This window comes from Octopus bimaculoides, chromosome 9, assembly GCF_001194135.2.
Source record: "Octopus bimaculoides isolate UCB-OBI-ISO-001 chromosome 9, ASM119413v2, whole genome shotgun sequence".
In the NCBI taxonomy this organism is placed as follows: Eukaryota; Metazoa; Mollusca; class Cephalopoda; order Octopoda; family Octopodidae; genus Octopus; species Octopus bimaculoides.
In genome coordinates, this window is record NC_068989.1 from 85,607,381 (window position 1) to 85,624,332 (window position 16,952).

The 16,952-nt window shown below is 39.2% G+C and overlaps 2 protein-coding genes across 2 annotated transcripts; both read left to right on the forward strand.

Annotated features, from left to right (window-relative positions):
- The first annotated feature begins 768 nt into the window (after nt 1-768).
- LOC106869629 (serine-rich adhesin for platelets) lies at nt 769-10,502 on the forward strand. The gene is made up of 4 exons (XM_014915445.2): nt 769-1,054; nt 1,981-2,119; nt 3,195-3,340; nt 4,879-10,502. The coding sequence occupies exons 1-4, from the start codon at nt 828-830 to the stop codon at nt 8,030-8,032; spliced, it is 3,666 nt and encodes a 1,221-aa protein (XP_014770931.1). The 5' UTR covers nt 769-827; the 3' UTR covers nt 8,033-10,502.
- Nucleotides 10,503-16,205: 5,703 nt separating this feature from the next.
- On the forward strand, nt 16,206-16,946 carry LOC106869645 (histone H2B, gonadal). The gene has a single exon (XM_014915467.2). It carries the CDS (start codon nt 16,369-16,371, stop codon nt 16,735-16,737), a length of 369 nt encoding a protein of 122 aa, XP_014770953.1. The 5' UTR covers nt 16,206-16,368; the 3' UTR covers nt 16,738-16,946.
- The last annotated feature ends 6 nt before the right edge of the window (nt 16,947-16,952 follow it).

Sequence of the window (16,952 nt, forward strand, 5' to 3'; positions counted from 1 at the left end):
GTGTCATCATCATCATCGTTTAATGTCCACTTTCCATGCTAGCATGGGTTGGACGATTTGACTGAGGACTGGTGAACCAGATGGCTGCACCAGGCTCCAATCTGATCTGGCAGAGTTTCTACAGCTGGATGCCCTTCCTAACGCCAACCACTCCGAGAGTGTAGTGGGTGCTTTTACATGCCACCAGCACGAGGGCCAGTCAGGCGGTACTGGCAACGGCCATGCTCAAAATGGTGTTTTTCACGTGCCACCTGCACAGGAGCCAGTCCAGCTGCACTGGCAATGACCTCGCTCGAATGTGTTTTCCCATGCCACCAGCACAAGTGCCAGTAAGGTGACACTCGTAACGATCTGCTCTGGCAATGACTATTGTACTGAGGCTGATTCAGTTACTTCCAAAGGATTTAGTACCACCTGACTGGCTCCCAAAGAAAGTACCATTCGAGCATGGTCATTGCCAGTACCGCCTGACTGGTCCTCATGCCAGTGGCATATAAAAAGCACCTACTACACTCTCGGAGTGGTTGGCATTAGGAAGGGCATCCAGCTGTAGAAACCTTGCCAGACCAGATTGGAGCCTGGTGCAGCCTTCTGGCTCACCAGTCCTCAGTCAAACTGTCCAACCCATGCCAGCATGGAAAGCAGACGTTAAACGATGGTGATGATGGTAATTGTTAGATCACTTTTCATTATGCATGCTTTGGTTTCAGGCTGATTTGGGCTTAAATACCAAATTAAATAGAATTCTCATTTTCTTCACAGTGAAATACTTAAAGAAGCCCTATATAAAGTTTGAAGCAATCAACAAACATTATCGTCCAGTCGTAATGGAGTTTACTAGCTGGCCCCACATTAACTTGTCCTCAGCACCAAGCAGCTGTCCCTTTGATGAGTGGCTGAATTGTGTCAGTGCCACTAAACCTCAGCCAGCGAATAAAGATAATGCCAATGTTCCTGTTGCCTGGTCAGCAGAGTCTGGAGCACCACAGAATGCAGCCAATCTAACTCGCAACAACAATAACAATAACAACAACAACAACACGACCAAAAAATGGTAATTGCTTTAGTCTCTCTCTGCTGTGTGTCTCTGTTGAATTTTTACTATGAATCCAGTTAAAGTGCAGGTTCATCAATATATATATATATATATATATATATATATATACACACACATACAGTAATCCCTCGACTATCGTGGGTATTACACTCCAAAAACACCCACGATTGGTGAAAATCTGCGAAGTAGAAACAGTACCATACTGTATATTTTTTTTAATTATTTTTGTAATTTGTATATATTTATTTTATTATAAATGCAAAACAAAACCACAGAGGAATCCACGTAAGCTTAGATAACAAACCACAGTAGGTGGACTGCAATATAGCAAGGGGTTACTCTACATGTATATTAATGCATGTTGTGTATGTTGCTTTATTCGTATATCTATGTAGACATGATTTTGTGTGTGTGTCTTATTTATATATATATTAGTGCAAGCAATTGTAAACACACACACACACACACTCTCTCTCTCCTCTCCCCCTCTCTCTCTCCCTCCCTCTCCAGAAAAAAAAAAAGCTCTTTGTGTTTTCAAGCCCAGTTGCACTTGCTGTGCAGTATCCGTATGTAAAACCAAACTACACTGATGCAAAGTGCTGTAATATATTTTTTAACAAATTGACCGCACACATCAGTTTATATTCCTGGTATTGTAAACACTGTAGGAACAGTAAAGCTTTTGCTTACAGTTAACTTGCACATTTGTCAAGATGACAGAAATGCAAACTCAATACTAAGCATGCGTGTGCATGCACACACACAGCCATAGCTTATGTTCTATGTTCATATCTGTCTACGATCAACTTTGCCTTTCATCCATCCAGTCACATACTGTAGTTAATTGTTTCCTCCCTTTAGATGTATCTGTTAAGAATCACTTATTATTATTATTATAAATATTTTCCTTTCTTTCCTTGTAGCACACTCAGTCAACAGGTTGCATCACAGAAGGTCCCTGGGCGGCGTCTAGTGAACTGGGAGAGAAGGAAGCTTGCAGAGAAGAAACTTCGTCAGGGTTTCTGTGAATGTTGTGATGTTCGTTTTGATGATGTTAAAAAGGTAATTTTTGTTCAATGTATGTACATACATATTTGTTGTAGTGAAAATGGTACTCCCCTTTCCATGTGACAAAGTGGTATGTTTGTCTTTGTACTTCAGTCCAGTGGTTCCCAACTGTTTTTTACCTGTGGATACCCTTTAATTCTGATTTTTACTCCAGGGCACGGAGGAACCTCATAGCCATTCTATATTTTAAAATATCCCCTTATATTTTTATAATTAAATGTTATAAGGAATTGTATAAAATAAATTGTCAAAGTATTGTGTCTGTTGTAGAAATATAAACAATTCATAGCACAGAAACTTTAACAATGAAATTTTGTATGGACCCTGATTGATAACCACTGTTTTAGTCCTTAAAAATTCTAAAATATACGATTGTGGCCTAAAGTTTGGCACATAGGTTTGAAAATTAGAATTTTTATATTAAATGCCCAAAGTTATATTTAATTTGCAGCATATTATTACTTGGCCAAAAGTTTGGAACATAATTCTGAAAATTAGAATTTTTATATTAAATGCCCAAATATATAGGTGCAGGAGTGGCTGTATGGTAAGTAGCTTGCTTACCAACCACATGGTTCTGGGTTCAGTCCCACTGCGTGGCACCTTGAGCGAGTGTCTTCTATTATAGTCTCGAGCCGACCAAAGCCTTGTGAGTGGATTTGGTAGACGGAAACTGAAAGAAGCCCATCGTGTATATGTATATTTATGTTTGTGTGTCTGAGTTTGTCCCCCAACATCGCTTGACAACCGATGCTGGTGTGTTTACGTCCCCGTAATTTAGCGGTTTGGCAAAAGAGACCGATAGAATAAGTACTAGGCTTAAAAAGAATAAGTCCTGGGGTCGATTTGTTCGACTAAAGGCGGTGCTCCAGCATGGCCACAGTCAAATGACTGAAACAAGTAAAAGAGTATATATGTTTTACATATTTGAATCAAACTGTGCATGAGCATATTTTTAATTTTTTAAAAGAAATGTTCCAAACTTTTGGCCACAACTGCTTAATGAATTATCCATTGTAATTCTTTGTTTTTTTGTTTTTTTGTTTTTTTATCTCCTTCCCACCAACAGCACCTTAATTCCACTGAGCATTGTGCATTTAGAAAGAATGAAGCTAATTACAAGCAGCTAGACAAACTGATAGATCATGGTAGAGCTATCCATCAGTTTGTTGAGAATGTTGTGTCTGAAATGGTGTCATCATCTGATGACAACAGGTCTGTATCACCATTTACTCTTCAGATATGTATGTACGCATTTATACACCTTCACAGATATGTATACATAAATGAAGATGCATAAACATACACACACACACACATACACATGAACATGGAAACTGGTACGAATCATAGCCATCAACAGGGTAGCATGGAGAAAGAGAAAGTTTATTTTGTGCCATCTTGCATTAAGTAGAAAATAAAATATAATATATATATATATATATATATAATTTTATATAAAGGGCATTAACTGTGTAGTAATGCCTCGCGCTTCGAGGGACTAAATAAACCAAAAACTACCAAACAATAAGCAACATATTTCAGTAAATATGTTGCTTATTTTTTGGTAGTTTTTGACTTATTTAGTCCCTCGAAGCGTGAGGCATTACTACACAGTTAATGCCCTTTATATAAAATTATTTATATTTATGAAAAAATGACGAATTTTTTTCATTACGAAATTTTTTTCATTATGAGGTTTTTTTCACGCTGACTACTTGATAAATTCTTATAAAGAATTTATCCTATATTATATTATATTATATATATATATATATATATATATTGGAAATATGCTGTGTGTGAGAAGACCCGGCAAGCCAAGTGAGACCATAAACCATGACCTTTGCCAGGGGTGTAACCAACCAACTTCTGCATACCTTTCCTTCATTGGACACTAACCTCTGCTTGCGAAATCGAAATCAAACCAAATTCGACAACTGGCACCCATGCCAGTAGAGCTCTAACAGCACCATCCAAGTGTGATCATTGCCAGAGCAGCTGTCTGCCTTCTGTGCTGGTGGCACATACAAAGCACCATTTGAGCGTGATCATTACCAGCATCGCCTTACTGGCATGTGAAAAAACATTCGGGCAAGGTTGTTGCCAGTGCCGCTAGACTGGCTCCTGTACAGGTGGCATGTTAAAAATACCATTTGAGCGTGGCTGTTGCCAGTACCACCTGACTGGCACGTAAAAGCACTCACTACACTCTTGAAGTGGTTGGCATTAGGAAGGGCAACCAGCTGTAGAAATCTCTGCCAGATCAGATTGAAGCCTGGTGCAGCAATCTGGTTCGCCAGTCCTCAGTCAAAGATGCAGTCATGGCTCTAATGCTGAGAAGTTTGCTTCTCAACCATATGGCTTTGGGTTCAGTTTCATTGTAAGCCTTGGTTGGCCAATGTCTAGCAAATGGATTTTGTAGCTGGAAACTGTGAAGTCCATTGTGTGTGAATGTTTAATATATTTGGATGGTTTAGATCAATTTATTTGTTGGTGCAAATGTTTTTGGTACAGAAAACTCATTTTACCTTCTTACTGCTATTCAGCTGTGAAATAAGAGTAGCCATGTCAGTATCTTGTTCGAGGGACATAACCCAATTACATTGGTATGATCAGAACTTACAACCATTTTGTCAGTAGATCAACACTTTAACTCAACGTTATTATGAATGTAAATAATATTTGTGACTAAACGTGATGTATCTTGTGACCATTTTTTTTTTTTAATTGTTAAATTTTGTTTTTTGTAGCGAACGAGATTATGAATTCTCTGAATCAACAGACAAAGTGATGCTACTTTCTTTGAAAAATTCTAGCTCAGATGCTCAAGAAACCAAAAGACAGTCTGAAAAACATTGTCATTCCATAACAGTGTATTCACTCTCTTCCTGTGATGTCTCCATAGAAGATGTTGCTACAAAGAACCCATTGATGAAAGAATCTGATGCTCAGTCACTGGCCTTAGAAAATCCACAAACTCCATTGAAGAAAGTTTCTCAAATTACAAAGAAGTCTTCAGAAAATTCTTGGAAAAGTCCTACTCGAAGTCCATTTAAATGTTTGTTTAATTCACCTAGTCGCTTGGATCGTCATTGCAATGATAAATCTTCACTTTGTAATAAACAGGCCAAACAGGGTGCTGTTTCATTGTCGGCTATGACTGCTAAGGCAGAACCTTTAATTTCACCTTCAAAACCCTTAGAATTTCCAAACAAAATAAAAAGACATTTATCAACCCTGCAAAACGACATCCCACCTGACAGTACTGCTCCTAGTAAGTCATTAAAAAATTCAGAACAGGAAAATTACAAACCTTATCTAAATTGTCTTCCACCACAACTAGAAAAGTTCCCAATCCCCAAATGTAATAAAGCACCAAAGAGTGAAAAACATGCTTGTTTGAGTGAACAGCAAAAGACCATAAAATCCCCTGTTGGCAATGTATGCCTTAATCTATCACCACCAGTTCTGGAGAAGTGGGATAAATTAACAACAAATCGTTCTCCAGAAAATAGCCCAGAAGCCAATCACACTGTTCAGGTTAAGCGCAGCTTTCGTTCATCCTCCCACAAGAAATCGCAATCTAAACGTCAGCGTTTAGTCAAGCTTGGAGAAAAATGGCAGGTTTTGAGCCAACAGAGTGTGAAGAAGATATTGTTTAATGATGAATCACCTGAGTCATTCATAGGTTTCCATCCTCAGGAAATCTTTAAGAGTGATTATTCTTCAGATATTTCTTTTGAAACTGTTTCTGAAGTACTTCTTACTGATCATTCTGATTTCGAATGGACTTTAGGTAACAGTGATGGCCCTTTCAGTGAGCCGTCCTCACAAACAGCTGGTGGTCACCGAACATCATTCTCTTGGGATTCAGTACAAGAAGCTTGTCCTAATCATGAAGTCTCAGTTCGCCATAGTCCAAATACAGAAAAGAAATCCTCTCCTTTGACTCAAATTCCTGAAGGTGGCAGTACTTACACCTGTTCTCCTACAGAATCTGTCACCAGGCCCAAGTCTACTTCTGTTCCAAATTCTTCACATTTGTTGAATGAAGATTCTCTTGATAAGCCTGAAACCACATCTGACCAGAAACTTTATGGTAAGTCAGTAAAATATCCTACAGATGCTAGTCTCCAACACACTTCACCAATTAGTATCCCTGTTCAGAGTTTTCCGACTCCTCTTATCCAAGACATACAGTTTCCTACACATCTAAATTTTCAGAATCTGGACTCTGTTGCATCTTCAGTTTATAATTTTAATACTGTAGAAACTCCTTTCCCTTCACAGGTACCACCTACCTCAATCAACAATCTGTCGTGTACTGACATTGGCTGTCTACCAAACTCTACTGCCATTTCAACTCTACAGTCATTTCAGATCTTCTCACCAGTATTTTCCTGTGAAGACTCTGAACTTCCAACCATGCCATCAGTGTCTAATCAGGTCCAATTGCCTCAACATGTTGCCGACTTCAAGTCTCAAGACCAAAATATCTCAGAAGACAGTCATGCAGCTGTAGACTTCCAAAACCTCATGCCTCCTACTGTAACTAGTATAAACGAACAAGCATTCACAACCGCTTCCCCTTTTCAATCTAATGAGGCTCAGCTTCCATTGAATTCTACTGCAACCTATGATCCGCTACCTGTATTAAACTTTGAAAGTTCATTTAACTTACCTGTGCAAAATTTCAATATGTTACCAAATCTTGTAACTGCTGTTGAAGTAAACACTTCATTTTCACCATTATCAACAATACTTACTGCCCCTCTGACAGCTGAAACCAATTTCTCACCAAGTATTTCTACAGAATTACCTCTCCAATCTCAGTGCGACTCTGCACAGGATGTTGGCGCTGATATTGAGCAAATATCTGACACTTCTGCTGCAGTACCAGATTGTTTATCTGATAATGAGGCACATACACAAAATGTCAGTAATGTAGATCATCAACATCCGCCAGTGCAAGTGACGGAGCTAGCTGCTTCATCTTCATCATCTTCAAGCTTCTTTGACTCTTCTGCTAGCTCAGAGCTAAATCCATCACTAACTTCAGAACAACGAGAGGTTTCACCGGTTATCGGTTTTGTCTCGTTATCTAACTTTGCAACATCACACATTGAAGATTGTGGAATGTCAGTTCGTCGTGGTTTCAGAATTCAACCATCCGTGCTATCTCATTCAACAGAATCATCATCAAAGTTGGCAAAATCTGTCACACAGAAGTCTAAGCCAAGTAAAAAACTCTGTGGTTTTGTTACTGATTGCCAGGACACTAAACAAACTATAAACAGTAGCTCGGTCCCTCTAGTAATACAGTGTGATTTACTGTCTGATTACAAAAGCTCTCAGTATAGTAGTTCATGTTCTTCAGATCCTCAGGTGTCTAATAGCACCAGCACCTCCAAAAGTGAAAGTGATACAACTGACTCCTTGGTTAAGCTAGCTGCGGACAACACAGAAGATGCTGCATCAGATGAGACTGTAGCAACTTCAGACTGGAATGCTTTAAAGAACGACAGTTATGCTGATGTCAAAGACAGCGGCTTTCTCAGCATTGAAGAAATAACGCCTAAAAAATCTCCCATGTTAACTGATTCTAAAAGCAGTGAATTTTCCAAAAAGTTTTCTGCCCTCGCCAAACCATGTTCAGTGGTACTGGAAAAAACAGATTTGCTTCTGACTGGTTTCTCACACAAGGCTCTTGACAAACAGAACATTTTTTCAGTTAAACGAGCTAACAGTACACTGAGCAAGACTCCAGAAGCAGTTTCAAAGCCAAGACTTCTAAAACGTCTATCAGACAGACACAAGACGTTTCGGTTAGACTACATACCCAGCGGTAACACGAATCGTAGGTTGACACCACGTATGTCTACCTACAAGACACGGTGTAAATGACAGCAATGTTAATGATTGGATAGACTATGGTGTGATGGGTAAAGATGGAGTGTGATTAACCTATGTGGCATTATGGGTAAACTGCAGGGCGTGTGTGGCAGTGTGGATAGGTGACGTAATTGTGTGGTGGTATGGTTAGATTGTGGGCAACTATATGAGGGTAGATAGAACTGGCAGGTAGCAGTGGAACATGTTAGTCTGATTAGATATCTGGATATGCTGATTTCCCTACTACCCATCAATAACCCTGTCTGTTGATAAGCACTTTGATGGTTTGTGGTTGGTCTGGGAGGATAGATATTGACATAACTGAGTAGATTGATTGTACTTATTAATGTAACAGTGTCTGTGTATACAGTATTGTGGTCGATCCAGTTGTATATAGACAGGTATATTGGTAGTGATTGACCTGTACATGTAGACAGACACAAATGGAGTGAAAAAGAGAAAGAGACTGTTCCTAACATGTTTATCAGGATCACCCCTCCCCATTTATTGCTGCTGGTTTTCACAAATATAATCACAAGGATATCTCCATTGTAATTGTTCTTGTTGTTTGGCAGTGTCCTGGGTGGCTGTTAATATCTCCATAATGAAATATGCTGATTAACATTTCTTAAACATTTACTTGATTCCTCATCAACTAGCTCGTGTTAGGTATTTAAATATTTCCACTAAATAACTTAATACTAATTAGCAGTATTCAATTCAATTTTTTTATTTTTTTTTTTTTTATTGTAGTGTTGTCAAGGTTACAAATGTCAGCCCATCACTGCATTAAACGACCTCTGGGTTCCAGATGTAATTTTTTTGGGGGGTGGGGGGGTAGTATGGAGGGCATTCTTTCTTTGAATGAGAATCTATGAATAAGCCTGCAAAATGGGTTGAAATTGGGTTGTGGTACTTGCTCCCCACTGAAGTTTCCATGGCAAATAATTAGCCAATTATAGAGGTTTTTACCACTCCTAAGGAAATATAATTCTGAAACTGAAGTAATGTGTCAATGTTAGCCTTGCATTGGAATCAAATTTGCCACCACTGTGTTAGGAAATTCAATACTGTTACTGAAATAATGGATTGATTGTTGTTAGCCTTGTACTGAAAGAATTGCTGAAGGAGGATTCGTTATTGACAAATGAAATAAAGGGTTGTTGTTAGCCCTGAGTTAAAAGAAAACATCACCAATGATGGGAAAGTCATGCACTTATTGATATTTATGTGTCAATGTAAGTCCTCTGCTGGAAGAAAACATCAACCCTGGCGGGGGAAATTCATCCTTTTGCTGAAATTACGGGTGGTTGTTAAGCCCTGTGCTGGAAGGAAACCACGAACACTGCTTAAGGAGCACATTTCACAGAAACATTAATACATAAATGTTTTGCCTTGTACTGTAAAAATAATTATCACTGAAATTGTTTCTCTCAGTGAAATAATAACGACAATATTGCATAAATGATAATTTTAATTTAAAAAGAATCTTTCAAGAAATAATAAAAGGAAATATTGTCCTACTAACATTGAGAGTACCTTTTGTTGGTGAGATGAAAAATGGGTTTTTATGTTGCATAACTTTAACAAATTGACATATCGTAATGTTTATGTAATATATTGTGTATATATGTGAAAGTGTGTGTGCAGAAATGTATTTAGACACTTAGGCATCATTTGTGTATGAAGTGAAACTAGAGTTCGTCTCATTATAAATGAGATTATGCTAATTTTTGCATGTGTGTGTGTGAAATTAAATTTTATCTTTTTTCTGTTTCCTATTTCTTTGTTTCTTTTTTTCTCCCCTCTCTCCATGTATTGATTTTTAAATCAGTTTAGAGTTTTCACCATTACTCTTGACAAAAACTGTTATTTGTATATCTGTTATTTAACGCTGATCCATAATCACTGTATGCTCAATTGGGAGCATCCTTTGAACTTTGGGCCTCATGGAGGCAGTGACAAGTGACCAAGACCTTTGGCATTATACCGTGTTTGAGCAGACTTGTCAAACCAAGTGAGATCACAGTTGTGGCTGCTAGTGACATGTAAAAGGCACCCACTACACTCTTGGAGTGAGTGGTGCTAGGAAGGACATCCAGCTGTAGAAACCATGCCGATTCAGACTGGAACCTAGGGCAGCTTACCAGTTTTCAGTCAAACCGTCCAACCCATGCCAGCATGAAAAATGGACGTTAAATGATGTTATGCTTATCGTGAATTGATCTGTAACAACACAGGTCAGCAGTTTACAACAAAAAGAAAAGAACTCCAGCAACCACCCAGAATACAATGACTATAACTTGTGTTGTTGTAAACTAGTGGTTCCCAAATTGTTTCAGGATGCTGCCCCCCCTCGTACCTGGGCCACATTCCAAGTGCCCTCCCCTCCCCCTCATTCAGCACCACAAACGCAGACCACTTTCTGAAGCAAATTCAAAACAAACTATTTATTTCACAAATAAAACTTAACCTAATTAAACCATTAGTTTGTTATTCTTACATTCATTGTCCCTTTTGGCCACCCCATTATTGCTCCAGTGGGGCAGTACCACCCACTTTGGGAACCATAAGCAGAAGTAGGGTATTACAATCACTCATCTTTGTATTTGCAAAACTACTGGAAAATGGCTGAACGGATTTTCACTACATTCATTGGGTGAGTGGCTCAAAATGATGAACATTTGGTTTGATTATCTTTTTAAAAAAAATTTGATTAAACTTAGAAGTTTCCCAATAAGCAAGTGGTCATATGTTGTTCAATTTCTTTTTCTTATGAATCGACTTTCGTCTGTGTGTGTATAGATCATGGTGTACCTCTGTGCATAGACACGTGTGTATACGTATGTAGATATGCAACTGTGTGGACAGTGATGGATTCAAGGTTTTTGTTTATTAATGATTTGATTTCTTAATTTCACCAGAGTATAAATATCTATAATGGTAATACTTTAGAAAAAAATGGATTCAGTTCAATTAAAAAGCTTGGGTAGGCCATGCATTGTAAGCCACATTATAATTTGCAAAAAAATTTATCTGCATGCAGGTACCTTTCTTTCCCATTTTGTTTGTAAAGTTCTAATTTCCATTGGGAATACCATGGGTGCTCCATTTTCCCATTTCTCCCTCCATCCTTATTAATACGAGGCCTTTTGTCTCTAAGGAACCATTGTTATGTATGGAAATAGATTTTTTTTTTTTTTTTAAAAAGGGGTTAAGCATCAAACCAAGTTATCTTGTGGTATTTAGTTACATCCCTTCATAGTCTGCACTCAAATTTCACTGATGTCAGTTAAGTACTGGAGCTGGTTAAATTACCACTAAGTATGCTAATGATTCTGCTAGCTTGCCATCTTAATGATAATAATTGTTTCAAATTTTGGCAAATAATCAGCAATTTTAGAGGAGTGTGTAAGTTAATTAAACCAATCCCAGTGCTTAACTAGTATTTATTGACTCTGATACAATTGTACATAGACGGATGGCAGTTATATTGACCTCTGCCTTACCATATTTAGTTGCATTCTATTTCCATTCTGAGTTCAAATCTTTGTACTTTTAATCCTTCTAGAGACAGTCTGAAGTACAATTTTTCTCTGTACACCAACCTGTTTACGCAAAATCAGTCATCTCGTACCACTAATATCACAAATTAATTGCTTATTTATCTTATAGCTCAATTTGTCAGCAATAGCATTGTTGGGTTCAGATTTCAATGGACCAACTTCAGGTTTATTGTATGATGGTGCGAGTGTCAATAGCTGCAGAACAAATATCTCAAGGCAGACGAAATACCGCTAAGCATTTCACCCGGCGTGCTAATGTTTCTGCCAGCTCGCCTTTCTGAAAAGTTTGTCAACCAAAATTTCATTCACAAGGCATTTGTCAATGAGGAAATGATAGAAGTAGGTTTCTTAAAGTGTCTCAGTAGGATTGAACCCAGAACCTTTGGATGTGAAGTGAACTTCTTAACCACACAGCCTGTCATGTCATTGAAAAGTTCTGTGACCAGTAAATTTTTATGCAAACATTGAGAGCAGCGAATGTTACTGGATGTTTTAGTGCTGAAGTTGTTTTGATTTTCAAGTAAGATCTCTGTGTTGTTGTTTTGGCTCCAAGTCAGCCCTGATCCAGCTGACCTACAATCAAAAGCACTCCAACCATGACTATCCTGTCTTAATTTAAGATGGTCGGATGTGGTTTGAAGGATATTTAGTTGACATTTTTAGCAGGAGATAAATTATTACATAGAAACTCTCTCGTTGGTTCAACATGCTGTGTTAAGTAGTCAGCATGAATAGATTTACTCTACACTTCTGATTAGCATAAAGTATCAGACACACCCCAGGGTAGCTTTCTCCTCTATGACTTTTCTATTGCTACTGCAATGACCACTCTTCCTTAGAACTAGCTCAGCTCCAAGGACATTGCTCTCCTATTTGTCTCTCCTCCCCTCATCATCCTTGTTTCCAGTCCCACAAGTCCTGCACTAATCATTACACCAAGTCCTTCCTTCCCAGAATTTCACCTCTCTGGAATTCCCATACTGCTTAGGCGTGGCTGTTGTGGTAGGAAGTTTGCTTCCCAACCACATGGTTCCAGGTTCAGTCTCTAGGCATGACACCTTGAGCAAGTGTCTTCCACTGTAGCCTTGGGTTGACTAAAGCCTTGTGTGTGGATTTGGTAGATGGAAACTGAAAGAAACCCATTGTGTGTGTGTGTCTGTGTTCTACCTCACTGTTTGACAACTGGTATTTGCATATTTATGTCCCTGTAACTTAGCGGTTCAACAAAACAGATCAATAGAAAAAGTATCAGATCTACTTTTAAAAAAAAGTACTAGGGTCGATTCATTTGACTAAAATATTTTCAAGGCAGTGCTCCAGCATGGCTGCAGTATAAGACTGAAACAAGTTGCTGAGACCCCCCCCTTCAGTCATGACTGACCCTGGGATTGCACCTAGAAAGTTCCCCTCCCAGGCACAAGTCCGGGCAAGGTTGTTTATGGAAGACCAGCAGTCGCCCATGCATACCAGCCTCTCCTCTCCACACCACCGATGTTATGCAAGGGAAAGGCAAAGGGGCCGATACAGCTTGGCCCCAGTGACGGTCACAACTCATTTCTACAGCTGAGTGAACTGGAGCAACATGAAAAAAAGTGTCTTGCTCCAAGAACACAACATGCAGCCTGGTCCAGGATTCGAACTCACAACCTCATGATTGTAAGCTCGATGCTCTAACTACTGAGCCATGCACCTTCACTGAAACAAGTAAAATGTAAAAAAATATCTTTTCTGCAAGTATTGATTTAATAAGGTTTAAGGGAAACATCAATCTTATAATTCTAAGAAGGCGTGCAGAGGCCCTGGACAATGTACTCTTAGATATACATGTGCATACAGACATGGTAGTCATGGTTGGAACATCTTTAAATATCCCTTCTCGAGTCATACAAACTCATAAGGGCCAGTTTCCTGGTTTCCAATGAGTGTACATTCCCCACCTGGACGGGACACCACTCCATCACAGGATTACTCCTTTTTGCCAGGTGAGTGAACTGGAGCAACGTGAAATGAAGTGTTTTGCTCAAGAACACAATGCATCGCCCAATCCAGGAATTGAAACCACAATCTTAATGATCATGAGTCCAGCACTCTAACCACTAAGCCATGCACTTCCACAGAACATCTTTAAATATAAATAATATCTTGTGCTGATTTAATTATACCCCACCATCACCACTGGAGTGAGATGATTAGGTGCAGCTGTTTGGACACTGATGATGTGATATGGCCAACTGAACATACAGTCTCTTTTGATGACAGTACATTGTTAGTTGCCAAGACATTGCATCCTTTAAAAACCTCTATCATCATCATCATCATCGTTTAACGTCTGCTTTCTATGCTAGCATGGGTTGGACGATTTGACTGAGGACTGGTGAATCGGATGGCTGCATCAGGCTCCAATCTGATCTGGCAGAGTTTCTACAGCTGGATGCCCTTCCTAACGCCAACCACTCTGAGAGTGTAGTGGGTGCTTTTACGTGCCACCAGCACGAGGGCTAGTCTGGCGGTATTGGCAACAGCCACGCTCAAAATGATGTTTTTTATGTGCCACCTGCAGAGGAGCCAGTCCAGCGGCACTGGCAACGACCTCACTCGAATGGCACTAGCAACGACCTCGCTCGAATGTCCATACTTCCTGAAATTGTCCAACACTACACCTGATACCCCACCTCCATACACATGCACACATGTATATCATGACTCATACAGTATTCACTTTCCTGACATTTGTACATAATTCTGTGTACTGTACACGCACCTTTGATGAGTTGTAGTGCACCTAACTACAATGCACAATAATTTCATTATTATTATTATTATTTACATTTTGACAATGGAAGCAAACACACACACAGAAATATATATACACAGAGAGTAAAAGAAAAAGAGAGACAGAGACATAACACAGCAGTTCAGCAAAAGAGATCAACAGAATAAACATTAGACTTTAAAAAAAAAAAAAAAAGGAAGTACTAGGATTGATTTGACTAAAACCCTTCAAATAGTAATCTAACCTCTCTCAGCTTGCCTTTTGCTCTCTTAAAAAGGAAGGATGTGTTGAACAATATAGTCATAAATAGATACAAAGTTGTCATGACTAGAAAAGGACATCCTTGTTCATACATAGGTCCGATCTTTTTGGAATGAACTTGGGGTTAAATAAAAAAAGGCATACACACACAACTTGCAGGCCTTCATCCACCAAATCCACCCACAAGGCCCTGTTCAGCCCAGGGCCAAAGCAGAAGATGGGGCCAGGATGGGACCAAACCCTACACCTATGTATAGGTGCTGGCATGGCAGTGTGGTTCAGAAACTTGCTCAGCAACTAAATGGTTTTGGGTTCAGTCTCACTTGTGACACCCTGGGCAAGTGTTCTCCACTACATCCTCTAGGGCAACCAATGCACTGCAAGAAAGCAGAAAGAAATTGAATGGTAAATGGAAACTCTTCCATTTGTGTGTGTGTGCGTGTGTTGTAAATATGTTCTCATTAAAACTTCCTTCTAGAAGGTAACCTTATATGAAAAAAACCTGAAGTGCAGTTGATTTTTGGTTGCTCCAACCTCTGTTGAGCTACTGCTGTTATTGTTTATTGTAATTAAAAGTGGGTTCAATCCTGTGCAACAATACCCACTCAAAACAAATTCTCTTGCAGGAACGTCTTGGATACTCGGAACGTTTGCACGGATTTAATGAGTTTGGAAAGTGGTCTTAATCATGTTGACTTCGACCATGCAAGTATGTATGTATATATAGGTTGGAAAGAAAGTCGTGGCATTTCAAGATGGGGAGATACAAATGTTTCCCTATCAGTTTACGTCAAAATGTTGGAAGAAAACGTGTTGTCTTGGTTAAATGAAACAGGTATGAAAAGGCATCTGGCTGTAGAAAATCTTTCTCAACAAATTCTGTCTGACCCAGACAAGCATGAAAAAGTAGAGGTTAGCACGCTGATGGGAACAGCGTACAGACTAGTGTCTGAAATGTTACTGTGGGGCTACAAACCTTCCAATATCCTTCCTCTCCCCCTCTGAAATATTTGATTTTTATGAGCTTTTTAACCCCTCTCCTAAATCTGTATTAATGAGTCACCATAATGTTGGGCAAGTTTAGAAAAAGTTCTTAATTATATTAAACACGACCATTTGTCTGCACTCATTAACCCACCTTCCTCACCTCATACGTCAAATGTTACTGGAGTCTGTACATTATATAGAATGGTCGGTGCTGTATAGGGTAGCTGAGTGTATACAACAGAAGAAAATATTTGTTCTTTATGGAGAGAAGACAGCAACAAAGCATACACCGCAATATATGGAACCAACGAGGGAGTTCTACATGAAGCCGGTCGAAACAGCAGTCAAAATTCTAGCCTCTTCTATAAAGAAGTACTATTCAGTGCGGTGCATGATGAGATAATCACGGCTTCGATCATTGGTTTGCTCGCTAAAGTCTAACTCGGGGCTAAACAACAATAGTAGATTCTAGAAAGAAATAAAATAAAATAGTGCTTTGGCCGCCGCCAATATTTGGAAGTCGGCATGAAGCTATGTCTCCAAATGAGACAACCCACATGGTGACGTCATACAAGACTGACCAATAACAATGAACGTCACTCTGCAACAGACGTAACTAATTCATAACAAACTGCCAGACTAAACGAAAGCTACGAGAAATCATGTTAATTAGATTATGAATAAGCAAGGCGGAGTAAGTGGTTCTTATAAATATTAGAAGAACTGTGACCCCCTCCATAACATCTCACCGATTAAACAATATGCCGTCTGAAATCAGCTCTAAAGGTGCCAAGAAGGCCACCAAGGCCAAATCCTCACGTTCCGGCGACAAGAAGACAAAAAGAAAGCGAAAAGAAAGTTATTCCATCTACATTTATAAAGTAATGAAGCAGGTGCACCCGGACACGGGTATCTCCAGTAAGGCGATGTCCATCATGAACAGCTTCGTCAACGATTTGTTCGAGAGGATCGCAGCCGAATCCAGCCGCTTGGCTCACTACAACAAACGTTCGACCATTAGTAGCCGTGAGGTGCAGACTGCTGTCCGTCTTCTTCTTCCAGGTGAACTGGCTAAACATGCTGTATCGGAAGGTACCAAGGCTGTTACCAAATATACCAGTAGCAAGTAACCAGAGAAGACCAAAACCTCTTTGCTGCTAATTTTCGGCCGAGAAATTAAGAAAGAAAAAAAAAAATCCTTTCAGAATCACCACCTATTCTGTTTATTATTATTGCAACACAAACGGTTATGGAAATCTCCCCTTCACCTATGTCATTCATATATCGTCCTCTTATTTCATACAAGGCAAGTGTAAATATCCTTGCTTTGCCAACTAAGGACTCC

Bases quoted from the DNA above. Each gene is read 5' to 3' on its own strand.
- LOC106869645 (XM_014915467.2), top strand. From the start codon at position 16,369: ATGCCGTCTGAAATCAGCTCTAAAGGTGCCAAGAAGGCCACCAAGGCC.
- LOC106869629 (XM_014915445.2), top strand. From the start codon at position 828: ATGGAGTTTACTAGCTGGCCCCACATTAACTTGTCCTCAGCACCAAGC. The intron at 1,055-1,980 runs GTAATTGCTTTA...CTTTCCTTGTAG, and splicing joins AACAACACGACCAAAAAATG to CACACTCAGTCAACAGGTTG. The intron at 2,120-3,194 runs GTAATTTTTGTT...TCCCACCAACAG, and splicing joins GTTTTGATGATGTTAAAAAG to CACCTTAATTCCACTGAGCA.